The following is a 17,176-nucleotide window of genomic DNA, read 5'->3' on the forward strand; positions in this document are numbered from 1 at the left end:
CAGGTGGCTGATGGAGAATGCCCATTTCAGTTCAGGTGGATTTATTTTTCTTTCAAAGACTAAAATTACTAGCTGTGACTTTCTTGTTTCCTACCAATGGGGCTGAATATCTAAATTTAAATAAGCTTCTGCTGAGAGCTTGAAGTCTACCTCAATAGAAATGGCTGTAAATGCCTAATTTAGTTTCTTTAAGAAGGAAAATGACAAGAATTCCAGTTGGGGCCAACAAGAACTGTGAGAATAAGCTATCAATAGCAACAAGCCTCAGCTTCCCATTTTAAAAGATCGAGAGAGCTTTAAAGTAAAAATAAAACAGAGTACTTGCTACTTCAGGCTGTCCTTGGGAGATGTGGGAATTCCTGGAGAAAGCAAGTCTCACAAAGACCAAGAAACTCAACATGGTGCTTGAGGCCTACCCTGGCTCCTCCCCCAAGCTCCTGAAGGAGAGATGAGAGAGAGAGACAGACAGAGACAGAGACAGAGACAGGGAGAGAGAGAGAGGGAGGGAGAAGAGAGAGAGAGAGAGAGAGAGAGAGAGAGAGAGAGAGAGAGAGAGAGAGAGAGAGAGAGAGAGAGATACACCTGCCTTTACCATTTCTGTTGTTCTTTGTTTTTCAGACGGCAGAAGAATGTTCCTTATAAAAATAACACCACCACTCCAGGACTCAACTTCAAGCTGGCAGGGCTTCAAGAAGCACAGGCCCAAGTCCCAGTGCAGAAATCTATGCACTAGCCAGCAGAGGGAGGCTATGTACGGTGGGCCACTCTGAAGATGAGGTGATATCTTACCAAGTTATTGAACCACAAAACGTTTAAAACTAACTAAAACTTGAAGTGATCAAGTTAAAGATCTTGAAGTCAGAATGGTTGCACAAAAAAATGAGATCAAATTACTAGAAAAATACCACCAACTTAACAGTTTAAATGTGTGAGACAAATTATCTAAAAAGGATCTTCACTGTACCAAGGGGTGGGTTCACCTTCATTTTTACTAAATCTTTCCAGGATTTTCTTCCCTGGATTAAATCTGGAGAGAATTAAAGAAGTCCTAAACCAACAGAAGAGAACTAGATTATGCTAGGGATTAGCTCATCATAGGAGTTTAGTATAGTGGCTAAAAGAAAGGTGTACCTGAGGCAGACAGGCCCAAGGCGGCGGAGCTGCCCAGTGGAATGATCCTCACACGCCAGCCATCTGGCCACGGTCTCAAGTCATAGCAATATGACATTTGGACCCACTCAGTCTTTGTTGCATTGGCTGGTCTGTGCAGAAGAATTAGTGTGGCAAGCCTGACAGCCGTCCTTTAAAAGCCCTGTTTATAACATTGGCTTTTTGGCTGGCATCTGGAAACTTCAATTTGGGGAAGGTTCACATTATCCCCAGAAGTAGTAAGAAAGGCTCACTGTGGCCCAATGGTGCCAACAAAATGGTTTATGTAGAACCCTGCCCTGCTACTTGGGAGCCAGGAATTCTGGCTTATGCCAGGAAGAGAGAGCCAATGAGATCAGCTTGTAACAAAAACCATGCTTCTAAGTCTGTAAGCTGTTCTGTTTAACATGTCTCATGTACTGCATTGTCCTCTGTGGCCCCCTGGAAGAGGACACATGGACATTTGGGCTGGTTCCCGGGACATCACTTTATGTACTTCTCCCCTCCCAGACTATACTTTGCATCCTTTCACAGTGCTCATCACAACTCAGGCTATAGCAAATTCCACACAGTCTCCTGATACCTGGTAAATCATAAAAACTAGAAACTAGAGGCACTGGCTGTACCCCCCTCATTCATGATAGTCAAAATGTCTACATTCTGCCAAACATCCTGATCAAAGCTAACCAAGCTCCCTCTCCTCTAGCTGAGCACCACGAATACTAGTCTAATACTTGCCAAATATCGGCCTTCAATCAAGGTTTGTCACGAGCCTGAGTGCAATGAATTGCATGAAACAAATTTCAATCTACTTAAGGGGAAAAAATAGAAAAATGATTTTTAAAAAGAGTCTTTTATCACACAACTGATTTAAATAAATGTTTACAGACACAGTAAGCTAAGGAGTAAAATTTTCTACTTTTTATTCATATTGCATGCAACATAAATAGGTCAAATTAAGATCCTCAGCACATGAAAATCTGCACTGTTCCAGAGGGCACAGGCTGGCTCACCGGGATCACCCATTCTCTATTTGTGGAAATCTTGCTTCACAACAGGGCACTGAACTAACTATATAATTTTCTCAAGTAGAAAGTTATATTTTGACTTCATTGTGATTATTTTAAAGATGGTAAAGGCATATTTTTTGCTCACAATAAGGAATTAAAAATCCGGTGTCTGCTGTAGTTGAAATATTCCCATTAAAACTCTGGTTGAAACTGAATCCCCACTGTAAAGGAGTAAAAGAGTAGAAACTTAAGTCAACCATGATTTTTGGAGATGGGATCTCTGGCAGGTAATTAATAGTTAAATGAGGCCATAAGGATTGGGTCTTAATCCAGTGGGACCATGGCTTTATGAAAAGTCTAAGATCTAGAATATTCTGTCTTGCCATGCTTAGTACCACCTCGGGAATCTGCAAAAGATCCCTACAAGCAAGAAGGATCTTACTAGATATAGCTGTTGATCTTGAACATCCTTCAGAACGATGATCCAAATACATCTTTATCCTTTATAAATTATTCTGTCTTGGTGCTCAATTACAGCAACAGAAAATAATGCCCAACTATGTACTTAGTGGGCTGAGAAGAGGCTAACCATTTATATTTAAAATAAGAATCATGCAAACAAAGTATAGCAAAAGGCATAGAATCTAGGTGTCAGACATTATGTTCACTGTAAAAAAATTAAAACACTTTGTTACTGGTATATTGTATATTTGTTTATTTGAAATAGGAAAGGGAAGTGGGGGAAAAACAAGATGATTGGGAGTGGGTGGGGGAGGAAAATGGGACAAAAGCATAAGAAGGGGTATCAATGTGTGAGAAGTAATGCACCCACTATCTGGCAAATATAACTGTAACCCCTCAATAATAAAAAATAAAATGAAAAAAATTTTTAACAAATTTTTTGTCAGTCCTGGTGCATGAACTCAGGGTCTGAGCACTGTCATTGGGCTTTCTCAAGGCTAGAGCTCTTGCCCCACAGCACCACTTCGAGCTTTTGCCTATGTGTGTGGTACCGAGGAATCGAACCCAGGTCTTTGTGCATGCTAAGCAAGCACTCTACCACTAGGTCAAACTCCTAGCCTGAAAAAAAATTTAAAATAGCTCTCTACTTAAAAGTTTTCATAGTATCTGTTGGGAAATATGAATCATGCACCTATAACAGAGGAAGATAAATGCTGCCCCAATGTGCTACAGAAAGGAAAAGATCCTAGTGTTTCAAAAAGAAAACATCGCAGGCCAATTACTTAATCAGTCAATATGCAACTACATAGGCTTGTCAAACCCAATGAACCCATGTGGATAGAATTCCACCTATCACATTACATTATATTATTATATCATGAACTTTGTAGGTCTGCTATTACTTCATTTCCAAGTTTGTACCAGCTTTGTAGTTTAGGAATTTAAGCATAAGGAATTTAGATTATTTTTAATTGTATTTATTTTAAATTATAATATATCACAAACAATTAAAAGGCAAAGGCCTCTGAATAGCAGTAAAACATTGAAAAAGTTACAAAGCCAGAGAATTCACATTAACTTATTTTTAAATTAGTACAAAGATTTAATAATCAAGCTAGTATAGGACTGGCTTAGGAAAGACATACATACAACAAGACTGGAAGTGAGAATCCAGAAAGAAATCCAAATATAAAACTCGGGCACCAAGACCATTTTTTGGTAGTTAATGCTGAGATAATATTTTTTGGAGCCACAAAAATATTCTAGAACTGGATAGTGATATTGATGGTAGTTGCACAGCTTTTTGAATATACTAAAATCTATTGAACTGCACACTTTTTAAAGCTGTGATCTGGGTCTGATACATAGGCATACCAACTCTTGGGCGGTAGAGACACTGCCTATTGGCTATTAGCCTAGCCAATATAGTAACAAACTATTTCAAAATCCATTTTAAAAGCTGGGCATGACTGGGTGCTGGTGGCTCATGCCTGTAATCCTAGCTACTCAGGAGACTGAGATCTGAAGATTGTGGTTCTAAGTTAGCCTGGGCATGAAAGTATGTGAGATTTACATCTCCAGTTAACCGACAGAAAACAGGAACTGGTTCTGTGACTCAAGTAGTAGAGTGCTAGCCTTGAGCTGAAGAGCTCAGAGACAATGCCCAGGCCAAGTTCAAGCCCCACAACTGACAAAAAACAAAAGCAAACCTGGGCATGGAGGTTCATGGGTTCATGCTTATAATCCTTGCATTTGTGAGGCTAAAGCAGGAGAATCCTGAGTTCCAGGCCAACCTATGCTATTGTCTCAAAACAAGTGGATTAATTGACATTTTTAAAAGCAATAAACTAAGTCAACTCGGGAGTTTATTAATGGGAAAACTTGAGAATGATGAAATAAATTACAAGTGCAAGACCCATCCAGTCTTTCTTTGCACTTGCCTAAGGATATAAAAAAATTCTGACCTGGCTTTGTACAATGTCCAAATAACATCATTAGCTACATAAGTAACTATATTTAGTTTCAGATTTTAGTGGCAGGCCATGAGGAAGATCCATTTCTACCACCAAATGGTATGAGTGGATTTTAAATACCACCTGGTATGATATTTTAGTGTAATGATTTCAGTCACCTTCATACCTTTACTTCTTATAGAAGTAGACTAATTTTATTATAATTGTGTTCATTTAAGGCTCACTGAATCCCCTCTACTAAACTGTATAGCACTTTTCCTTTTTTTTTTTTTTTCCATATGCCACTACTGGGGCTTGAACTCAAGAGTCTTACTCTCTCATTTTGCTTTTTCACTCAAGGGTGGCTACTCTACCACTTGAACAACATCTCTACTTCCAGCATTTTGCTGGAAGACAGACTTTCCTGTCTGGAATGGCCTTGGACTGTTATCCTCAGATCTCAGCCTCCTATATAGCTGGGATTACAAGTATGAGCCAACAGCATCCAGAGAAAGTTTAAATTGACTACAGAGGAAAAAGAAAAGTTGGGGGGGGGGGGGAACCTGCTCTATCCATGCTGGCTTTTTTCACTTATCCTGCATATTAAAATACAAGCCAACTATGTGTCAGACACACTATGACAGTTAAAAAGCAGACCTGGCCTCTGTTTCATTGCACTGACAAAACCCAGGATCTAAAGATGACAGGCTGTCAGCAAGTCATGATGAGTGTCACTCTAGGAAAATGGTGGCCTGATACATGAGCTAAGGCAAAAGAGAAGCCAGTCCAGAGTGAAGAATGTATACCCCACTCAGCCTCAAGAAAGCAGTTTCAAGTTGAAACCTAAAAGATGAACACAATATGAGTCTGATGAAGAGGAGGAGAACAATTTCCAGGCATCAGAGTACATTCATAGCCTGAAAGAATGTGGAAAGCTAAGAAACAAAAGAATAGCATTCTCAGAGAGAAGTCTGGCAATGGCAATGGTGGTCAGATGACAGCAGGACTTGACAGCCATTTCAGAGATGAGAGGCTTTTATTCTTTGTTCAAGGGACAGCTCAGTAGCCTGGCTAAAAGCAGGGACACTAAACAATGTTATTTAGGGAGATGGCAGTAGCCTGGCACAGGGCAGCAGCAGAGGAGAAGGGAGTAAGCAGATGTAAGAAGTATTCCCAACACAGAGTCAATAGGACTTAATATTCTGATGTAAAAAAAATAAGAAAGAAGGAATTAAGGATGCCATGGATTCCTGGATTGGAAAACTCAGCAGACAGCCCTGTGAGTTAACTGTCAGGGTGCAGTGAGACAGCGTATATTCATGAAAACCATGCCTTGATTGCTGGTACACGCCCATGCTAGGCCTCACCAGTACCTTTGTCGAGTCTTAAAGACACACTGGTGGTGCTACAGCGCCTTACCCTGGTCCTCTCTCTGGAAGAGCCACCTCAGCTGACAGCGGACTATAGACTGGGATGCTGACATCATACCCTTGTCGGTACGTCCATGTAGAAAAGCCACCTCCAGCCAACAGCGCCCTGAAAGCAAAAGACTTGTCAAATGATGGAAAGGAAAAAAGTTCCACAATCTGAGGAATTAGTAAGTCTTCAGTATAACAGTAACAGATAATGTTCATCAGCTGCTTCCTGTCTTGAAATCACCAGCCTTCTCTTGGGTCTTAAAGCTTTCCCTTGCTTCTCATTTAAAAAAAAAAAGGGGGGCATCACAACCCAGGGACACTGTGAAGAGCCCCTCTGCTTCATGTCCCACTCACTTCCTCCCACAGTCATACTTCATCCTTAAACACATTCACAGCAACAGGAATAATTACATGTCTGCAAGGCAAAATAGGCCAGGGCAGTCATTTTCCACCTTCTGCCTGGAACCTTGGAGACACCAGCCATGGAAAACAGAGGTGGCTCAGTATCAAATCTCCAATCACATTAGCCCCTCCTCTCCAGTCTCTGCCAAGCAGAAGAGGTTCTGTCATCCCAGAGCACTGTGTCCATCACAGCCTTGACCAGATCTCACTGACCATTCCAGCCACTCAGTTTTATCAACCTAGTACTTTATACAGGAAGTGGAATCCTGGACTAGACTTTAGTCTTCTCTTGCACTTTGAATACTTTAACTTTCCTCTTCTTAATTAGAAAACACTAAGCATATTGTTCTAATTGGATCCAGCAAGTAGTGCAGTGACACTTCATCAGAAAAAGGAAGCAGGTGTCCGTCACACCACCTTTCCCTATTACTCTGTCCCGAAGGGCCCAAGACCATAGAAGCCATTCTCTACAGTGGTTTTGCCAGTTGTACATGCTTGTGAACGGAGCCAAAATGTCTGAACTGAGAAACCACATTTGTTGCAATTCTGACCGCTACCCATGTGCCCCCCTCCCCGATGACAATGTACATTCCCCTCTGACATGACCAGTTTAAGTTCAAAGATTTTTCAACCACCTCTGGAAATCCTACTCTATTTGTTTAAGCTTTATGAAACCAAGAACTGGTGTGTGAGGTAATGTGAAGGCTACAAACCTCTCCAGCTGCCAGCCTACCCCTGACATGTAATGACTATCCATAGTGCCAACATACGGTCTGACTTTTCCTGATTAGCATGCAGCCCTGAATCCATCTAGCATGAACTCTTGGGTAGGTTCCATGGCCATGATGGCAAGCAGACTTGCACAGGCCCTTGGCCTTTGTGCAGAGAAGCAGACGCGGATACAGTAGACAGGCACCAAGCCATCCAGGTAAGCTAGGGCTGTGGCTAATTAGGCTCTTACACCCCAGCCCCATGAGCGCAGGTGGAAAGAAAGGTACCAGGTATACATGACATCAACCTTTTCTGTGATTCTGTTAGTCTGTTCCTGGGGCCTTGATCTTGTTACTCTATTCCTGGGGGTGGAGGGGAAAGGAGGGTGAGTCAAGTATCAAGCAGCAGCAGGAGTCTGAGAAGGCCTGTGTCACAGAGCACACACATGTGATCTCCATCTGCCACCTTAGAAGGTGCCATTAGTCAAACTCACCTCACACCAGCCCTGTTGCTCACAGACAACCGCTGACTGTGAGTCTCAGCCTCTGTTGCCAAGCTTTCCATAGCGTGGTCATGGAGCAAAGATCACAGGCACCCTGGCTTTACAGAACACATGTTTCACATTGACTGAAAAGTGAATTTCTGAGCAGCACATTCTGTTTTCCTATTATGGATCTCTAAATCAGAGATCAGTTCCAGAGGCTAAACAGAAAACTTGTGGCAGAGAAAGTATTAGTATGATGATCACACCCATGAAAGACCAATAATTCTATCAGTGGAAGGGTTCTCAGCCTTTGTGGCACTGCCCAGAGCTTCCAGACTGACTGCAGGACAGTCAGCTCCTCACCCTTGAGCCTTCCTTCCCAGCCTCAGGCTCACCACCCTTCTAGCTACCATCTTGCAAATTTCTCACAGTTCTCCTGTTACTGAGCACTCTCTGCCTGTAAGTTTATCCCCTGCTTTCCTAGAAACCACATGTGTAATCAGGCCTGCAAATGCCTCAAGTATAAAGCATGCAACAAAGCAAACGCTGACCAATCCTACTGGTCATCCTTATTTGTTTGCTGAGTCAAACTGCAAAACTGCTTCTATGGCCTGGAGCAGCAGTACACAGCTGTAATCCTAGCAACTCTATGTAGAGACTGGGAGGAATGTTAGGTTGGGTGGCCTGTGCCTTGTCACCCCAGCTTTTCGGGAGGCATAGATGGGAGGATTATGATCCAAGGCTAGCCAGCCTTCAAGCAAAAGCAAGACTCTAGCTGAAAAATTATCTAAAAAAGAGTAGGGAGGAAGCTCAAGTGGTAAAAGTTTACCTAGCAAGCTCAAAGCCCCTTTAAACCCTAGAAACACACACATATACCACACATGCGTGTGTGTGCTAGTACTGAGGCTTGAATTCTGGGTCTGGTCCTGTCCCTGAGTTTTTTACTCAAGGCTGGTGCTCCACCGCTTGAGACACAGCTCAACCTCCAGCTTTTTGGGGGTAAGAATCTCACAGGCTTTGCTGCCCAGACTGGCTCTGAACCATAGTCCTCAAATTTCAGACTTTTGAGGAGCTAGAATTATAGGTATAAGCCACCGGCCCCAGACATATACACATATTTATGATATAATATATATCCAGTATGTTTAAGCAATGACTAGATATTTACTGATATTAAAAAACTACTGTTGAACTAGACATGGTGTTAAATGCCTATAATCCAAGTACTTGGAAAGCCGTGGCAGGAAGATTACATGTTTGAGGCCAGTATGGGCTACATAAAACTACATAAAAGACTTTGTCTCAAAAGAAATTACTACTGTGAATATTTGTAAGTGTGATGCTGGATAATAACCTGGTGAGCATAGCTTCAAACCTGTATCTTATGAAGTCATACAAACTATGTGCAGCTGAAATGACATATGTCTAGGATCTGCATCACAGACACACTGGCAATGGGCACGCAGAACCCATAAAACAAGACTGGCCACAAGTTGAGGAGGCAGGTCAGCAGGCATGGGCTCACTGTATCACCCTCTTTTCTCTTCAATGAACCTGAAATTCTCTACCACAAATTCAAATAAACTCCCAGACAATAGTAACACTTTTTTTTTGCCAGTCCTGGGGCTTGAACTCAGGACCTGAGCACTGTCTTTGGGCTTTCTCAAGGCTAGAGCTCTATCACTTGCATCACTTCCAGCTTTTTTTTCTATATATGTGGTACCAAGGAATCGAACCCAGGTCTTGGTGCATACTAAGCAAGCACTCTACCACTAGGCCAAACTCCTGGCCCCCAAAGTAACACTTTTTTAAGAGTTATGTGCAGAGAAAGGGCAATTGAAATCCAAAGTAATAATTTCTCAGGTAATATCTCAGAAAACTAGCATCAGGAAGAGATATATAATATGCTTCCTCTACTTAAGTTAAAACAAAATGAATGTGTACATGGATGTATCTAAACCCACATAATGGCATCTCTCAGGAAGAAATAAAAACCAAGAAGGAATGAGGGCAGATGTTAAATGCTATTCTTCATTTTTTTACTTGCATGTTGTTCAACTGGTGTAGGGAAAGTTTAAGAAGCAGCCACTTCCCTTCCTTGCAGGTCTTTCCACTTCCCTGTATAAAATAACACTGATGAGGTGAGACTTCAGCTGATCCTCTGCTCTGGCCAGTCTGCTTTCTAAGTTTTGAGCAATGTGAGGTACAACTCTCGCTAGTGCTTCTCTACCCCTCCAGAAGCATAAACAAAAGATATGAAATTCCACCCCTCAGGCCGCACTGAACTATAAACGAGGACTACAGGCTGGTTTCTTATTTGCTCCAGGAGTATCTATAATCATTCACAAAAACACAAGCAGAGGAAAACCACTTTACCTTCCTGACCCTAACACCTTAGCACTACCTAGCACTCCAGCATTTTCCTGTCTGCCTCACACCTTCCCACAAAAAATGAAACTCCACGTAACATGTGCATTGGATAAAAATGAAATCTACCTCTCTTGTAAATGGACACACTGAAATGTAAGCAAGGAGTGAACTGTCCCAGAGCAGGCATTTTTGGAAAAAAAATAAATAAAAGGCTTCAAAACTAACAGCAATCCCCCTTCCCTTTTCTTCTCAAAAGTATGTCACCTCCTGAGAACAACCAAAACCCATAAGGCAATAGCAGGCTTAGATACAAACACACCTTCTCTGGACTAAGGCCAACAAGGCTCACCCTGGGTATAGTGGGTTTCTAAAGTATTTGCATTGACACACTGCCCTCTGCTGTCCAAAATGGTTTTTATACAAAGTCAAGGGCAGTCAAGTATTTCTCTTTTCTACAGCTAATTATATATACTGAGATAACAATTCAAAGTTGACTAGAGATACCCACTTAAAGAAAATAAGGTTCAGATTTTACCTTTCAGGACAGTAGTATTAAGTGTAGATTGAAATCAATGGTAATGTTAGCCTCTGACAAGTTGAGAACACAGTTGGCCTCAGCTTGTTCCCTGGTAGTTACTTCTGTCAGTAGCAATGATCTCAGGAATTCAACATCAGCTCCACCAAGACTGAGGATACATGGATTCATACAAACTCATGACAATCCTACACACGGAGCATTGTCCTGGGTGCTTGACAATCCGAGGCTCCTGAACTGAGCACCCAAACAGGAGTCATATGAAGCTTTTTTATTTTTTTTTTTAAATAGTTGTGGGGCTCAAACTCTGAGTCTGGGCACTGTCCCTAAGCTCTTCAGCTCAAGACTATCGCTCTACCACTTGAGCCACAGCACCACTTCCGGGTTTCTGGTGGTTATTTGGAGATAAGAGGCTCTTGGACTTTTGTGCCTAGTGTGGCTTTGAACCTCGATCCTCAGATCCCAGCCTCTTGAGTAGCCACGATTACAGGCAGGAGCCATTGGCACCCAGCTGATGCATTTCATTCCAGAACTTTCACACATAAGCTTGCCAAATTTTGGCAAATGCTCCCAAATTCAGAGAACGCTAGCACAAGCTATTCTTGAACCTGCCTGGCCTTGGGGACTGGAGCACTACACTTGGAAAAACACAGCCCAGCTTAGGAAAACAGATCACAGTCTTAGAAGTTAAGTTAGGGTAGAGCATAGATTTCACACAACTTCAATATTTCTGTGTCTTAAGGAAGGAAATGCCTAAGATAGTTTCCTGGTTTAGCAAACAATTCTGATTATAAAATATACCAGTATGTTTAAAGAATATAATTGTAGAGAAACCCAAGGACTAATTTATTCAGTTCTCAGAAACCCAGAACAATCCCAAATACACTCACCTATCTCTAGGAACATCTAGAGCCGTGTTATAATCTGGGGGTCCTCCAGGCAACATGTTAAACAGCAGGTGGTTTGTACCTCGATCCCATCTATTAAGAAATTAAATAAGTAGAATCCACAGTGCAACCAAGAAGAAATGAGAGTACAGTACTGAATAGCAAATCCAACTCTCCCAGACCCCAGAGATGTCATTCCTCTGGTATGCGAAGTGAATTCCTGCAATCTGCAACAATCAGAGATGATCTACCTCCTTGAAAGAACAAATAAAGGATGTGGCATTCATGCTTGTCCATGATAGAACTGTTTCTAATCATGAAAAACTGAAATCTACCGCAATGTTCTAAAAGGATAAAAAAAATACAAAAGGCTGGTCAAATATATTACAGATCATCCAAAACTTGGAATGCTACATAAACTTTAAAATTATATAGCAAAAGAGTGAAATTGTTGAGAAATATATTCGTGGTAAGGGAAATAAAGAATCCAAAGGGAAAAAAAATCACTGAAATTAACATCAAAACATGGGTAATGGTTATCTCTTCAAATGGAATTATGGAAAGGATATGTATTATGTAAGGGCAGCATAATTGAAATTTAAAGGCAAAGAATGGGAGGAAGAGCCATCCTTAGTTTGTAAACTCTCAGAGCCTCCCAGTACAGAGGCAGGTGCTCACAGCAGAGGCCTCCACTACCTCAGCCACTCCTACACATCTGAGAAGGATGCCCACCTCTCCCTCACCTTCCCTTTGGCTCCTAGAGGGACCACTGTAGTCTCTAAGTGTCAGATACCTGGAGAGCTGGGCCAGTGCCTGAGCTGTTTCCTTGATGCGAAGGGAGTTCTGGTTCAGCACATCAATGGAGGGGACAAACAGGCAAGCCCGATTGATGTCGTCAGTGTAGTAGTCACTGTCTGAGATGGCCGTGAGCAGTTCATTGTACTCCCGGGAGATGGTGTTGCTGACTGGAACGCCAGAGTCGTCCACATACTTTTTCAGGGAGTAGATATATACCTTGATTTTGTTCTTTGGGTTGAAGCCACAGCGGTAGACATCAAAACATGTATGCATTCTGCAACTGAGATCCCCACGCTCTGGGATGGGGCTCTCGGCTGGCAGCCTGACCACGGGCACATCCCGGACACTGCGCTTTTCCACGTTCCAGTCGTTTGAGGACTCGATGGAGTGAGGCCAGAACTGAAACATGCCTGTAGCAATGAGCCCCAAGAGCACAATGGAGAAGAGGGTGATGTAGTAGATGCGGTGCTTGGTCTTCATCCTTGGGATGAGGGCAGGACCCCGGATGTTGTATTTGACTGACGCACACATACTGACACATGCAGCCTCCTCCTCCTCCTCACACTCCTAACTCCAGGGATACAAGAAAAAAAAAAAAAAAAAACACAAGGGTTTACAGTAGCAAGTAACACTCTCATTTAAGAGGACTGTTCAACTTTGAATATCCTCGTTCTTTACTATATGTAGTCTGGTGAAATAACAAGAAGGCACCTGCCTAGCAAGCGTGAAACCCCCAGGTCCAATCTCAGGACCACCAAATAAAAAAAGTTTAAGAGTAACAAAAAGGGAATTTTGACACTACTAGTAAATACACACAAAGATATAACTGCATATAAATGTATAGAGCATATGATAAATTTTACTTTCTCTTTAATACTATACAAAAATGCTTAATAAAATATTAATATGTAATAACAAATAAGTCACTTAAAGCAAATGTGGGACCCTGGGCAGGAAATGCTAACCAATAAAGAAAGATCAAATGTGAAATAGCCAACAATATTGATTTGGTTTTATTTTGAAACATTTGCCTAACATAAAATGATGCTTCATCTGCACAAACTTTGTTACTGTACAATCTGTTTTCATTCATTTATTAGCACAAAGCATTACTGAGTCCTACCATTACTGTAAACAGCCAAAAGCAGAGAAGCAGGTTATCTGGAGGAACTGTCATTCTAAAGAGCAAGAGAAGACAAAACTGGAGCAAGACACAGAATGTGAAACCACCAGGAAAGAACTGGTCAAAGTCCAAGGAATCCTAAGACAAAGTCTCATCTTTACTGGATAACAAAATCTATGCTGATATTTTATAGTGAATGAAACATATTTAGAGGAAAGGAATAAACAAATGAATAGGACAGGAGACACAAAGGAGGAAGGGGAGGAGAGGGGAGTGAAAAAGGGAGGGAAGGAGGAAGGAAGGAAGGAAGGTGCACTTGTTCCTTCAAGGAAGGATACATGAGGGAACGTCTTTCTGGGGATGTTGCAGAGTACTTCCTCAACAAGGTCCAGCCACCCCCTCAACCCAATCTTCTTCATGCCAGCTCTAGTTCTGTATTTCTGTTGGTTGTTCCTCCTTCCCCCACCTCCGTTATTCAAGTCAGAATAGAATTATTATCCTTGTTGGCTTCCCATCCACACTGCCCTCAGAAACACTATACTCCAACACAGTGAGACAAGATGACTTGGCTGTGAGTCCAGACCTGAGCTCCACTGTGGGTACTGTGTCTGCCTGCTTGCCACAGTTACATGGCACGGGCAGGCTCTGCTATTTCAGAATCTGGCTATCCTCACTGATATTTGGGACCCCCTTCCATGGTAACATCTGTAAAGAGCAATCCTGGCCCATGGAGGACCGCCACGCCATGCCTGCTCACTCACAGGCATTCCATATTTGCAGAATAAAGAGCATGGGCCCTCTCAGAAACATGGCAGGTGGTGCAGCACTGGCCCCAAGTAGCATTCTCCACCTCCTGATGCCTCTGATTCCTTCCCCAACACTCTGCCAAGACAGCCTCCCTCACATTTATTGACAGGGTTTCTTAATCTTGACAAAACTGATCATTTGGACCAGGTAAATTGTTTTGTGTGGACAGATGGTTCATACATTGTAAGAGGTAGCATGTCTGGCCCATATTTAGTAAAAACCAGAGGCAATCCTCAATTTGAGGCACCCCAACTATATCCAGATATCCAGAATTGACCAAATACTCCTGAGGGAGGCAAAATGACCCCAGGGTGAGAACCACTCCCTCTTTGTCCAGGTTACACCTGTTCAGCAGTGTTCGTTCTAGCCTCAATTGTCATTAAATCCTGGATCCCATTAAATCCTGATAGGTCATGGAAGCCTGGATCCCATGTCCAGCCTTATATTCCACCACTGCCACCAGTTTTGAAAGATCCACTCCATTCATGCTGATTTGCTCCTGCTGGTCCACCTTAGCCAGCTCCTGCAACTCTGTGGGGACCTGAAGGGCCTCCCCACTTGGGCAAGCTGAGATTGGAAGGAGGTAGGATCAGATCTTGAGGCAGATAAGAGAAACAGCTGCCTCCAGTGAGGCTGTCAAGAGGAGAGGTTACTATGGAGAATAAGACATCTGCTCAATTCTGGATGCCCCTATCCATACCCCTATAACACACAGAACCAGACTGTCAAGTACTGAAGCACAGAAAGTTGGCTGTCTCCAAATTTACCACCCAAGGAAACAAGTTACTTTTGTCCAAAGAGGGTGCTCCTACCAATAGAAGTTGCAAGCTCAGGAAAAGGACAAAAATGCATGAATGTTTGCTCCATACAACCTATAACCTAGGTCAAAACAAGAATTTCCAAAGTTCTACAAATATTATTCTCCTTAAAACACATCAAACTTGTCCCTGCAAAGAACAGGAGTCATCTGGCTAGATGTTAAATTCTGTGTCACTGGAAAAGTCTTTTAACCTCATCTATGGTCCAGATGATGCATACTTTCTGTTCCTGGAATTACTTAATCTTGAATTTGCCTGAATAAACTTTTATTTTCGTGCTTCAGGTTATAATCAATCCATTTAGACCAACATTCTAAGTCATAATTTCTTGTTTTCTTAATCATTGTGTGTGTGTGTGTGTGCGCGCATGTGCACACACACATGCCAGTGTCCTCAGGGTATAGGCTCTGCCTCTGAGCTTTTTGCTTGAGGCTAGCATTCAATCATTTGAGACAACAGATGGCTTTTTGTTGATTAATTGGAGATAGAATCTCATTCACTTTCCTACTTAAGCTGGCTTCAAACTGAGATCCTCATAGCTCAGCTTCCTGAATAGCTAGATTACAGGAAGGAGCCACAAATTCCAGGCTTATCTTTTAAGTCTCTTTCGATAGGCCCTCACCACTTAACACACATGTTCCTCACTCAAACTTAGCCATGAAAATAAAGCAACTCAAAAATGCCAAAGCTGGGAGACATGTGACCAGGAGGCTTAAGCCTCCCAAAGGAACTCATTCACTGTGTGTGTGTGTGTGTGTGTGTAAATGTGTGTCCGTGGGCACCTGTACTAGGGTTTGAACTCAGGCCTTCATGCTCTTGCTTAGCTTTTTCACTAATACTGGTGTGCTATACCACTTGAGCCACATCTGTACTTGTGGCATATTGTGGGTTAACTGGAGATAAGAATCTCTCAGACTTTTCTGCCCAGGTTAGCTCGGAACTTCGATCTCGGCTGAGGAGCTAAGAATACAGGTGCAAGCCACTGGCATCCTGGTTCAATCAATCACATTTTATTACCAAGAGAGCCTTTGAGCTCTGAAACATAGAAACCCAAGCCCAGCTTTATACTGGAGCCGCCTCACTGACTCACAAGAACTGGAGTGGACATTTTTTTTTTTTTTTATCATCTCAAGATGACATCCCTTGAGAAAGATTAGCCCTTCCCAGCCGGTTACACTTGGAGTTCCCAAACTTGTCACTGCTGTGCCTAGATGAGATTTCCAGGTTCTACTGGGAGCACAGCTCCGAACGCCTGGGCTTCGGGCGTCGGGTCACCCGCCCACCACCTGCCCACCCACTCTGGGTCCCGCCCCTGGGAGAGGCGCCGGAGGGCGGGGACGCAGGGCGGGGTGGCGGCCGGAGGGCGAGGTCCCCGCGGACGAGGGTCGAGGGGGGCGCCAGTGATGGGAGGGGAGGCCCAGGCGGAGACCGGGGACAGGCGAGGGCCGGGAGGTCTGTGAACGGCCCAGCGGGGTGGGCGTCCCTACAAGGCCCCAGTCTCCCCCCCACCCACTCCGGGTCCGCGCCCACCGCACCCCGGGCCCGGCCCCTCCCCGGCGCCCGATCCGAGTCACCACAGCCGGGAGACCCGCCTGCCCCCTCAGCGACCGCCGGGCCCGGGCCTGCACGCCGCGCTCACCTCGGCCACGGCTGCCTCCCGCTCGGCCCCGCGCGGCGCTCAGTCACCTCCAGCTCATGCTACGGGCGCGCGTGCAGAGGCCTCGCAGGTCGGATCGCGCGAGGGCAGGGACCACCTCGAGGACCAGGTCTGAGGGAGACAGAGGGAACCGGGAGCGCGACTGCCGGCTCGGCGGGCGCTGACACGCGCGCACTGCGCATGCGGGAGCGGCCGCCGCGCGCCCCCTGCTGGACAGGAGGAGTCAGCGCGCTGTGGCCTGGAGCTCTAGGATCCTGGATCAGGATCAGGTCAGGCAAGTGGCAAACCCAAGGTATCTGTCAAAAATGCAAATGATTTCCAACACTCCCAGAGGGCAACCTGACACTACCAAATGAAGAGCCTAAGTAAGATTTATCCGCAAGATCATGACCGTGTTGTATCTAATTTCACTATGAATCAATATCATATTTATATCTACGTTAATAATACGTGTTAGCAATATTTTGTGAGTATAATGATGGCAAGAAAAGCGATGGGACACAGAATGGAACAGTGTGAGGATTACATGTATGTCGGTAGAGAAAGATCTCTAGGATTCTTATTCTATATCTAAGAGCGGTCAGATACGATCG

At 43.6% G+C, this 17,176-nt stretch overlaps 1 protein-coding gene across 2 annotated transcripts in view; it reads right to left on the reverse strand.

Annotated features, from left to right (window-relative positions):
* The window catches only part of Ext2 (exostosin glycosyltransferase 2), a 112,697-nt gene extending 95,957 nt beyond the window's left edge, over positions 1-16,740 (reverse strand). Inside the window, exons 1-4 of one of the 2 annotated variants that reach the window (XM_090347860.1) lie at positions 16,613-16,740; positions 12,174-12,745; positions 11,384-11,473; positions 5,993-6,109 (exon numbers count right to left, since the gene is read on the reverse strand). In XM_090347860.1, the coding sequence (XP_090203986.1) occupies positions 5,993-6,109; positions 11,384-11,473; positions 12,174-12,709 (743 nt within the window). In that variant the 5' untranslated portion in view covers positions 12,710-12,745; positions 16,613-16,740. Of the gene's footprint in view, positions 1-5,992; positions 6,110-11,383; positions 11,474-12,173; positions 12,746-16,565 lie in introns of both variants that reach the window. The other variant, XM_090347859.1, reaches the window with a different exon arrangement.
* Positions 16,741-17,176: the final 436 nt, after the last annotated feature.

The sequence above is a fragment of the Megascapheus bottae genome, chromosome 16, assembly GCF_031878675.1.
Source record: "Megascapheus bottae isolate mThoBot1 chromosome 16, mThoBot2.hap1, whole genome shotgun sequence".
NCBI lineage: Eukaryota > Metazoa > Chordata > Mammalia > Rodentia > Geomyidae > Megascapheus > Megascapheus bottae.